The 12,373-nt window shown below is 40.3% G+C and overlaps 1 protein-coding gene across 1 annotated transcript in view; it reads left to right on the top strand.

Moving 5' to 3' along the window:
- Positions 1-223: 223 nt before the first annotated feature.
- Positions 224-12,373, top strand: part of chrna8 (cholinergic receptor, nicotinic, alpha 8) — a 474,679-nt gene continuing 462,529 nt past the window's right edge. Inside the window, exon 1 of the mRNA XM_028805834.2 lies at positions 224-750. Coding sequence (XP_028661667.1) covers positions 684-750 — 67 coding nt within the window. The 5' untranslated portion in view covers positions 224-683. The remainder of the gene's footprint in view (positions 751-12,373) is intronic.

Genomic DNA, 12,373 nt, shown 5'->3' on the forward strand with positions numbered 1-12,373 from the left:
GCTTATCGAAACATGCGCTTCGACATTTCAAGAGCGTAACGCACCAGGTACCGTTAGAAGTACTGTATGCGTGTGTGTGCGTGTGTTTCGTCGATTATTCCCAGAGTTTTCGCAGCTAATATAACAGCACTAGCAGCACAGATCATTGTTTTGTGCAGAGATCACTGTGTGTTTTTTTTTTTTCTTTTTTTTCTGATTGGTTGTCCCACCTAACCCCCCACCCCGTAACGCGGGTGCACTAGCTGGTGTAGCGGAGGTGCCCGTTAGCCGTGCACAGGTAGACTGGGAAGGCGGCGCTCACTAGTCCCAGTGCACCGGTCAAACGCTGACAGGAGGGCATCTGGGAGCGTGCAGGTTGGTTGGATGGTGTGAGCTTTAACGAGAACATCACGATCTCTTGGCTGGCTAACACCTCCTCCCTCTACCCCTACAAACACGCCCTCCCACCTCTTTTTTTAAATTTATGTATTTCGGAATGGATGGCCGCTCAGCTCACTGAACTACAGAGATTGTATTGTTATTCCTTGGAAAACTACTTTTTGATTGTTGTTGAAACGTAACTGAAGCGGCGTCCTGGGCTTATTTGGGAAGACGATCTGCCAGCTATTTTTTTCTCCCCTCGTCCAATGTTTTCCTCTTCACCTTCCCCAAATCTCCTTCGCTGAGAATACCAGCTGAAGAACATGCCGACTCACAGGATATCTGGATATGTTTGGGCGATCTGCATTTGGGCAGCGTTCTGCATAAGAGGTAAGCTTTATTATTAGCAGTATTATTTTTAATATATAAAGAAGGAAAAGGCGTTTTGTGTTTCGGAATGGTCAATCGTATCGGGGATATTTTGGCTCTAAGGAGAAAAATGCCGAGCGCAACTTTGACAGGTGTCAATCAGAGATCGCGGCTTATTGACGCGCTGGGTTTTTTTTTGTTTTGTTTTGGAATTAATGCAAATCGCTAAACGCTCAGCCAATGAATCAGGATTGCTAATGAGACTTCTTAACACACTGATTAAATAAATAATGATTGTTAAGTTTGTGTTTGAACGTCAAAGAATAGATATTGCACAGGGAGAATTCATTTGTGCGTCTGTCTCTTTGGGTTAAAATGATTAAATAATGCAACAAGACAAGAGAAGATACTCGGGCAGCCTTGACATATTCACGCGATCGTTGAATAATAAATGAAAGTGATAATCTTTTTAAAGCACTACTAAGTAAAAGTAATTTATAGTATCCCCTGAATCACAAGTAATAAGTGCCGATTCTCAGTTTTCCAAAGATCAGGCAGTAAATATCTTAAAGTCTTACTTGATATGCAACTTAACAAACTTAGACCGACCTCCAGGAAAAAAAAAAGTTTTATAAAACAGGCGTTATGTAATGTGCCTGCTCCGGATTAATATAGACGGCATGCAACATCTGGGAGATACACTGCTTTTGTTTTTCTAGTTGGAACGCACGCAGGTGAAGTGGTCTGCACAGGGTCACACGGATTTTAACCCACAACCTCAGGTTTGAAGACCACAGCCTTAACTACTACGCCTCACTGCCTATTACAGTACAAGTTAATATTTCCAAACAGAGAGCCCATTTTTTGAATAATGTAAAATAACAGAAGCAACTCCGTTCATTAATAATAAGAAGCGCGCGGGGTGCTCTCTGCTCTGCCCGTTCACGTCTCATTTCACAGAGTGGGTGCGAATTTCAAGCGGCCTTTCCGCACGAAAGTGCAGCGCACGAACCGGCAATACTCACCTTGGCGAAAGTGTGTTAGGAGAAGATCCAATCGTGTCTACGTCTGCTGCTTTCTTCTGGCTTCATGCGAAGTTAGCATGAGAATCTTTTAAGATCGTTTCGTGGTAGAGACAAAAAATACAAATGGCATGCGTGTAACTGGAAATGTGTCACTCGGACCCACTACAGCATCGACAAGCTGTATGCAGACTTACCTGATATCTATCTATCTATCTGTTATATAGATAGATAGATAGATAGATAGATAGATAGATAGATAGATAGATAGATAGATAGTACCTTTCATATCTATCTATCTATCTATCTATCTATCTATCTATCTATCTATCTATCTATCTATCTATCTATCTATCTATCTATCTATCTATCTATCTATCTGTTAGACAGACAGATGTTATATAGTACCTTTCATATCTATCTATCATTATATAGTGCCTTTCATTATCTATCTATCTATCTATCTATCTATCTATCTATCTATCTATCTATCTATTACCTTTCAGATCTATCTATCTGTTAGATCGACAGATAGATAGATAATGAAAGGCACTATATAATAGATAGATAGATAGATAGATGTTATATAGTACCTTTCATATCTATCTATCTATCTATCTATCTATCTATCTATCTATCTATCTATCTATCTATCTATCTATCTATCTATCTATCTATTATATAGTGCCTTTCATTATCTATCTATCTGTCGATCTAACAGATAGATAGATCTGAAAGGTAATAGATAGATAGATAGATAGATAGATAGATAGATAGATAGATAGATAGATAGATAGATAGATAATGAAAGGCACTATATAATGATAGATAGATATGAAAGGTACTATATAACATCTGTCTGTCTAACAGATAGATAGATAGATAGATAGATAGATAGATAGATAGATAGATAGATAGATAGATAGATAGATATGAAAGGTACTATATAACATCTATCTATCTATCTATCTGTTAGACAGACAGATGTTATATAGTACCTTTCATATCTATCTATCATTATATAGTGCCTTTCATTATCTATCTATCTATCTATCTATCTATCTATCTATCTATCTATTTATCTATCTATTTATCTATTACCTTTCAGATCTATCTATCTGTTAGATCGACAGATAGATAGATAATGAAAGGCACTATATAATAGATAGATAGATAGATAGATAGATAGATAGATATGAAAGGTACTATATAACATCTATCTATCTATCTATCTATTATATAGTGCCTTTCATTATCTATCTATCTGTCGATCTAACAGATAGATAGATCTGAAAGGTAATAGATAGATAGATAGATAGATAGATAGATATGAAAGGTACTATATAACATCTATCTATCTATCTATCTGTTAGATCGACAGATAGATAGATAATGAAAGGCACTATATAATAGATAGATAGATAGATAGATAGATGTTATATAGTACCTTTCATATCTATCTATCTATCTATCTATCTATCTATCTATCTATCTATCTATCTATCTATCTATCTATCTATCTATCTATCTATCTATTATATAGTGCCTTTCATTATCTATCTATCTGTCGATCTAACAGATAGATAGATCTGAAAGGTAATAGATAGATAGATAGATAGATAGATAGATAGATAGATAGATAGATAGATAGATAGATAATGAAAGGCACTATATAATGATAGATAGATATGAAAGGTACTATATAACATCTGTCTGTCTAACAGATAGATAGATAGATAGATAGATAGATAGATAGATAGATAGATAGATAGATAGATAATGAAAGGCACTATATAATGATAGATAGATATGAAAGGTACTATATAACATCTGTCTATCTAACAGATAGATAGATATGAAAGGTAATAGATAGATAGATATGAAAGGATCTATCTATCTATCTATCTATCTATCTATCTATCTATCTATCTATCTATCTATCTATCTATCTATCTATCGTGCCTTATCTTAGATAGATAGATGGATAGATATACAGAATATATATATATATATATATATATATATATATATATATATATATATATATATATATAATGTATATAGAGAGAGAGAGAATTATAGATAGATATATAAAGCACACACAAACATATCTCATATATTCTGCATATACAGAGTAGTGTGCCATAGTTATTTGAAGGAGCTTTATCAGTTTAATCTTAGTGTTGTAATGTAAAGTGCCACATATTTTATATAAATGCGGATTACCTGCAAATCCTTTACAAATAACAACTCAGCCCGTCTGAACTGCTTTAGGGGATTCACGGCACCCGGCTGCGCACTTTTATGTATACACATGTTGTATTACAGATTTTCTTAATATATTCTCATACTTGCTACATTGTCCTATTGAACTGAAAAAAAATACAGATTCATTCTGGGGGGGGGGGGGGGGGTTATGATGTGGGGGGGTGGTGGGGGGCTGGATAGAAATGCACTAGGGAGCAGTGCTCATAGGACAGAGATGACGTGCACTCGTCCAAATGACAGTTCTGTAATGGCACTTTACTGGCTTGTGTGATTCCTTGTAGAAAACCTTTTGCTTGCCAGAGAATCATTTCATTCTAGGAAGGGTCCTTTGCATATGAAATTGGCTCTTTGGGCTTTGAAGAGGTGCCTAATATCGTACTGACTTAACTAGTTGGCTGACGCCTTTATCCCATGGTGACTTATAGAATTGTTGTAGAGTGTCAGCAGTGGGATTTCGGTCCATAACCTCAGGTTATGAAGATCAAAGCCTTAACCACTACACAACTCTGCCTGCCTTAAAAGACCTTCCCTTGCATCACAATATAATATATGGATGAAACAAAACTCTTTAATGTGTAGTGGGCTACCTAGCAGAATACTAACAGCATTCAAAAACGAATAAAAAAAGTTGTGTTAATATACTGTATGTAGTCTCTTTAAAATACTGATTCTTTAATGGCACTGTATTGCTCTTTACTGGGTTGTGTGGCTCCTCGTAGAACTATTGCTTAACAAAGAACCATGTCATTCTTAGAAGGGTTCTTCTATAGGAAGTTGGCTCTGTGTGCTTTATATCCACATACTCAGAAGTTTTTTTAAACTGAAATCTTTAATGTATAGTAGGTAATGTAGCAGGATATTAACAGATTAAGAAAACATGAACTTTGCCTGTGTTACTGGTTGTATGCATCAAGAGCCCCTTTAAAATCAAGATCCATTAGTATTTCACAAATCTGTTACCATATCTATTTATGGTTATTTACTGTGTGGAGTCTGTTACTGATCTAGATAAATAAAAGTTCTTTCTAGAACCTTCATGAGGATGGGTCTTTTGAGAACCAAAAATGGTTCACCTTTGGCATGACTCTGAAGAACCACTCTGGCACTTTGATTTTTAAGAGTGCAGCAAGAATCCCTTTCAAATAAAGAACCCATTGGTGTTTCACAGTGTGTTTTTATGGAACTGATTGCCCACTTTAATAAAAGAAATAAAAGGCCCTGAAGAAGAGTCGCTAGCTCGAAACATGTTGTTCAGAGTGACCATTTCCTAAGCCACAAAAAATTGCAACAGGGCTTCTAATTTGTCACACATGCTTGATACCCTTTGGAGTTAGTGACTGGTTTTCATGTGGAAACTGCTGCAATTATTAAAGTTCTAATGTTGAAAAGCTTGATGTGCTGCTCTATCCACCTTAATAAAAAGGTAAGTGTCTGTGTATTTGTGGTTCCATCCAGTTGCTGTGTCTTTATTATCCAACAGATGGCGCATCACAGACATTACCACTTCTTTTATGAATCCCATACCAAATGGCACAGAAACAGTTGCGCCATCTCTTGGAATCACACATGCAATGCATTTAATTACTAGAAATGTCTATGATGTGCCATCTGTTGAAATGACAAATGCTTTGCATTTTATAACTACGTGCATTGCAAAATACATTACAATAGATTGTACACCGCAAATGTGAATGTTGGGGTCTGCGTTGATTACTTGCAGTAAGGAGACTGTGGAAGATTGTGGGTTCGCTTCCCGGTTCCTCCCTGTGTGGATACCGCTTTGAGTACTGAGAAAAGCGCTATATAAATGTAATGAATTATTATTATTATATTATTACTTAGATGTCAACACGTCCTAGATGGGTAGCAGAGCTAGTAGATAGATAGATAGATAGATAGATAGATAGATAGATAGATAGATAGATAGATAGATAGATAGATAGATAGATAGATAGATAGATAGATAGTAGACTTAATTAAAAGGTTCTTTCTGGAACCTTCACGTGGGTAGTTCTTATGAGAGCCAAAGATGGTTTCCCTATGGCATTGCTCTGAGAAACCAATGTGGTATCTTTATTTTCCTATATTTTTTAAGAGAGATAATAATCCAAATTATTAGATACGTTTCTGTTTCCAATAATCTTTAAGGATAGAATATTGATTTATTTTTTGGTTTTATTGTTTATTGGGTATTCTGCTGTTTATTCTCTGGCTGTGTATTTTCCTTCTGTGAGAAGGCTAATGGATGGGCAAATTAATGAATTAATTTATTAATTGATTGATTGATCAGTCTAAAGCTTAATCAGTTAAACACAGCTCCATTTGTATTTTGCACACTGTATTGGTACATTTTTCTTCCGCCTGCTTGAACTTCTAATCATGTTCTGGATCTTTGCATTATGCACACATATTCAAACAGTAGCCTCTGCACTTGTAATAAAGCAAAAATAGACACAGGACACAGTTTATATGTATAGGCTGTCCAGGCAAGGGCCTAGGGTGCCCTCTAGTGTTCAGGGCACATTACTGCAGACCTCTGTAGAGATCCAACCATCCATTATCCAACCCGCTGTATCCTAACTACAGGGTCACAGGGGTCTGCTAGAGCCAATCCCAGCCCACCGCAGGGTGCACACACACACATACACACACACACGCACACACACCAAGCACACACTAGGGACAATTTAGAATTGCCAATGCACCTAACCTGCATGTCTTTGGACTGTGGGAGGAAACCGAAGCACCTGGAGGACCCCATTTAGACACAGGGAGAACATGCAAACTCCACGCAGGGAGGACCCGGGAAGCAAACCCGGGTCTCTTAACTGTGAGGCAGCAGTGCTACCCACTGCGCCACTGTGCCGTCCTGTAGAGATTCCTGTCTATATTTTGTTTTAGAAAAATTTGTCTAGCAGCGCCTTCACTGTCTGCTCTATGCACACCATACATAATCTGTCATACATACATGCCATATACAGTGCTAGTGCAGGCAGCATGCCAGGCATTTCATGCGACGTGAGGCCTCCTCGATACCTGTGTGCCACGTGCGTGACAGTGAGGCAGAGCCGCTTCAAATTCGGCAGTTAGTCGCTGTCAGGTCCAGGAGTCATAACTCACCCCCTGGTCTTCCCACGTGAAGCGCGGCCTGGCAGACGGACACAGAGGTGAGTCCAAGTCCCCTCCTCATATTCCACTTGTCAGCCACAACAGGTGCACTCCAGGCTCCAGTGAGTGACTGAGTCCAGGCTGCTTCCTCCTGTCATTTCTGCCACCCGCTTGGTGTGTTCCTCAGATCGGGAGGTACTAAGGTGAGAGAGGGAGACTGAAGAGAGGAGGTCTTGGAGGCAGGAGCCATGGCACTGCAGCAGGGACACTGTGGCCACTACACCACCAAGGGAACAATTAGCTCTACACAAGCACAGTGGCAACTGTCCCTCCCTCACCCCCCACCTCCAAAAATAAAGCCCTGGTGGTGTACTGGTTAAAATTTTGAGGGGAGTGAGGGAGGTGAGATCAATAGATAGATAGATCAGATAGATACTTTATTAATCCCAAGGGGAAAATCACATACTCCAGCAGCAGCATACTGATAAAGAAACAATATTAAATTAAAGAATAATAAAAATGCAGATAAAAACAGACAATAACTTTGTATAATGTTAACGTTTACCCCCCCGGGTGGAATTGAAGAGTCGCACAGTGTGGGGGAGGAACGATCTCCTCAATCTGTCAGTGGAGCAGAACGGTGACAGCAGTCTGTTGCTGAAGCTGCTCCTCTGTCTGGAGATGATCCTGTTCAGTGAATTCAGGGGATTCTCCATGATTGACAGGAGTCTGCTCAGCACCCGTCACTCTGCCACAGATGTCAAACTTTCCAGCTCCATGCCTACAATAGAGCCTGCCTTCCTCACCAGTTTGTCCAGGCTTGAGGCGTCCTTCTTCTTAATGCTGCTTCCCCAGCACACCACGGCATAGAAGAGGGCACTCGCCACAACCGTCTGGTAGAACATCTGCAGCATCTTATTGCAGATGTTGAAGAAACGCCAGCCTTCTAAGGAAGTATAGGCATTGTGCCTGATATGATGTTAAACGTGTCATTCCACCCCATCCCCCTTATAATGACGTTGTCCCTGGTGGTGTATTGGTTAAAATCCCAGGTGGTGTAGTGGCCAATGACCCTGCTGCAATTGATTTTTACTTTTGCTGTGCATGATTAACCTGTGATAGTAGCATATTGTGTGTGTGTCTGTTTGACAGATTTTCTTGCATGGGCCAGCAAGTAGGTCAGAAACGGCCCTGGGTAGACGGCACAATGAGTCGGGGCACCACCCTGATGTTCCCCATTTGATAAAATCGAAAGAAAATTAAAAATAGGTTGTTAATCAACGTCTTTCCTGTGTAACAAAAGGGCTGCTTAGCAAAAAATAAATAAATAAAAAACACTTCTGAGGAGGAGCTCAGTTTCTTCTCTGTCGTGGGTTCTAATGGAACAGTCACTTCCGGCAGCCATGGTGGTTATTTAGGGACTTTGTGAAATTGACGAGACTTCTGGGACAGGCGAAGAATTGAGGTGATGTGTCTCCTGGATGATGGTACTCCATACTGCAGATGGAGAAAGAAAATATGTTAGCGAAAGCTCCCCCTCTTGACTCAGAGTGGTATTACCTACCTTTCAAGAGCCCTGAAGATGTACACGACACACTATTTAGTGTCATTTCATTTTTATGTTGAGTAATGAAAATCAAATTGAGAACATTAAACATTAAAAGTCTCTTGGTTTTTTTTTTTTTGAAGAAATTAGATTCAGTCATAACCTCATTTATTTGGAAATCGAAATATCCACACATCCAAAAAGCGACCCTACAATGACCGAAATCAGAAGATGGCATGGCACTACCTCATTTTCAGTTTTATTACTGGGTGGCAAACATACAAGCTATAAAAACCTGGACATTGGCACACATAGATGAACACACACAAGCTTGGTTTGCAATAGAAATCCATCCATCCATTATCCAACCCGCTATATTCTAACTACAGGGTCACGGGGGTCTGCTGGAGCCAATCCCAGCTAACACAGGGCGCAAGGCAGGAACAAACCCCGGGCAGGGCACCAGTCCACCGCAGGCAATAGAAATTAAATCCTTTATATTCCTTGCTTTATACCCCAGTAAATATGAGTTATCGCCAATATACTAACAGCCCAATTGTCCTTCATTCACGTAGTAACCAATGCAGGAAGCACTTCAAGACAGAGAAGCGTTTATCTGTGGCACCTCTACAAGATAACCACTGTGACAGATGTCCAGGGACCTTGCCCGACCGGGATGCCAGAAGACGGGAAGTATCGGGAAAAGGGCAGTATCTTCCCTGGACCACAAGGGGGCGACCTTCCAGGATTACATGGCGGGTCACAGAGCTTGGAAGCTCAACCCTATGGAGGGATGTGGCCATCACCAGGGAGTGCCTGGACAGCTCCGGAAAAGTGGTCCGCAGCACTTCCGTCACACCCGGAAGTGCTGCCAAGAAGAGGAGTTGAACTCACAGGCAACACTTCCGCCACATCCTGGAAGTGCTGCCGGATGTTAATTGGGGAGCACCTGGAGTACTTCCGAGTACTGTATAAAAGAGGCCGCCTCACTCCACTCGGGAGCCGGAGTCGTGTGAAAGAGGATGGAGCTTGCCTGGGAAGAGTTGGTGGCGGTAGTGAGGAAAGAAAGGAGTCTGAAGGACTATTTGATGGTGATTGGTTTTTCTGTGTTCTTGTGTGATGTAATAAACGTGTGTTTTGGGACATTCTGTGTCTGCCTGTTCGTGTTTGGGTCCGAATACTTCCACACCACCTTTTTCCACCCTCTCAAACTTACACAGTTTATAATGTTTGGAAAACGTTTGGGATTAAATCATTTAGAAATTTGTATATAAATAATGCCTTTTCATCTTATGAACAATTACACTCTAAATTTAGCTTCCCATCAACACAATTTTTCCCACTATCTCCAAATTAGAAACTTTGCTAAACAAAATCTGCCCAGTTTTCCTCACCTCCCACCTGTTCCTAGTCCAGAAGAGATATTGATCAGTCTTGGGAACTCAGGCAGCATTTCTATAATACATAAAAACATTTTAAAGTCCCTTCCTTTCAAAGATCCCAGAGTACAGTAGGAAAAGGGTCTCTTAGTCAACATTTCAAAAACGGAGTGTAAGGTAGCCATGCACAGAATTGACTCGAGCTCCATATGCAAAAAGCTTTCGAGCACAACTGTCTCATTTGAAATTGTCCAAAATGTTTCCAGGGCAAGATCCAACCTGCAAACGTTGCAATCAAGCTCAAGCCTCGCTAGGCCACATGTTTTGAGCCTGCATCAAATTAACATCATTCTGAACCAAAATGTTTAAATGCCTTTCGGACAGCCTTGGTGTCACAATCACTCATAACAGCTGTGTTTGGTGGGCTCCCAGATGGACTTAAAGTGGACAAGGACAAACAAACTAGAATTGCCTTTACCTCACTATTAGCACATAGACTTATCTTGCTCAAATGGAAGAAACCTAACTCTCCTCTGTTAAGTCAGTGGGTAACTGATGTTTTATACTATTTGAAATTGTTAAAAAATCTAATTCTCACTTAGAGGATCTGTACAAAACATTTTAAAAAACTGTCAGGATCTAATCAATAACATTTTAGATTAACTCTTTTAGGGCGAATGTCGACTTTTGTCAACACAAGGTGGTTGAGAGTGGATGTCGACTAAAGTGGCAGAGGGTGTAAAGAAATAAGCTGTAAACATCGATAAAACTTGCCGTTACATTATAGGCAGTCCCTCTTTGCTAGGAGGACTGTTAGACTCTTTGACTTCACGTCGAATCCTGGCATGTGAGTGAGTAGCGTAGAGTAAACAGTGTCTAGAATGGCATCAACATCGGGCGAGAGAGCAAAGCGAATGTGCAAAACAAAATACTTCTTGTGTATTATTTATTTATTGCATATTATTGCTGAATCAGACTCTGATTTATTGAACTCCAATTTTGATGCAAGAGATCTGGGGCCTCATGTATAAACGGTGCGTACGCACAGAAATGTTGCGTACGAATGTTTCCACGCTCAAATCGCGATGTATAAAACCTAAACTTGGCGTAAAGCCACGCACATTTCCACAGTAACTCATGCCCTGGCGTACGCAATTTCTCCTCTCGGTTTTGCAGACTGGCAGAACCCAGCGTCAAAGCAGTGCTACTGTTCCTGTGTGGTCTTTCTTAGATCCACATTCCTGACGCGGCTTTATAAATACACTGAAACTAACTGCATATTGTTTATTAGTGTAATGCATCTGATTGTAATTAACCTGCAGCAATATAATGGTCCAGTTATGAATTTAACACTTTTACAGCCTGTTATCTTTGTATTTGCTACTACCTCTATACTTTATTGCTATTTGATTTTATTGTCCTTTTTGGTTTTATATCTAACTAGCCATTCCCTGTGGCTCCACCCCCGTAGCATTAAAACAGGACAAACTTTAAAAGTTAATAAACAAAAAGGTCGGCCAGGCAGTCATGCAGTCATTTTCCAACCCGCTATATCCTAAACACAGGGTCACGGGGGTCTGCTGGAGCTAATCCCAGCCAGCACAGGCCGTAAGGCAGGAAGGTATTGCTAGCTAAGCGGAAGCAAGGTACACTCTGAAATGTGGCCAGGGGTAGACGGACTCCCCACTCCCGGCATCACATTTTCTCCTACCCTTGGCCCACAGCCTCTGTCTCGGATTTGTGCAAATATATCGCTCCTGCAAGCGAACTATGATTCTAGTCGCAAAATCAACCGGAATGTTGAAGCAAATTCTAGAAAAAAACCCAATCTAAATCCGTTAAGTAGTTTTCTCGTAAAAAGCGGACAGTCCGGCCTGGAAGTGCGAGGCTACTACATCATGAAGCTACTACATCAGCAAGGCAGCCCCAAGTTAACGAGTCTGAAGAAGAATGGGACTCTGTTGCCAAAGTAAAACCGCCGAGAAAAGAGAGAGAATCTCTTACGCAAGCAAGGCAAGCACATCGGCAAAATGGTATCCCTTTTACTTTTCCTCCCGCCGCTAATGCACAAGCGAGGCGAGCACATCAGCAAAACGAAACCTAGGAGAGAGACGCCCAGAGTAGTTCCTTTAAATTAACTGACATCTCTATGTTTCAATTTTTTGTTCTGATGATTTCAATAGTTTCTAGGACCCCGGACTTTTTACAGCACAGGCTTACACAGTATAACGTAAGACACCATTGAAAGCACTTCATAGGCTCCAATTGGACTTGTACGTTTGATTTAGTTTGACAGGGATGCTTTGCCCATCCAACCACCT

Source organism: Erpetoichthys calabaricus, chromosome 7 (assembly GCF_900747795.2).
Source record: "Erpetoichthys calabaricus chromosome 7, fErpCal1.3, whole genome shotgun sequence".
In the NCBI taxonomy this organism is placed as follows: domain Eukaryota; kingdom Metazoa; phylum Chordata; class Cladistia; order Polypteriformes; family Polypteridae; genus Erpetoichthys; species Erpetoichthys calabaricus.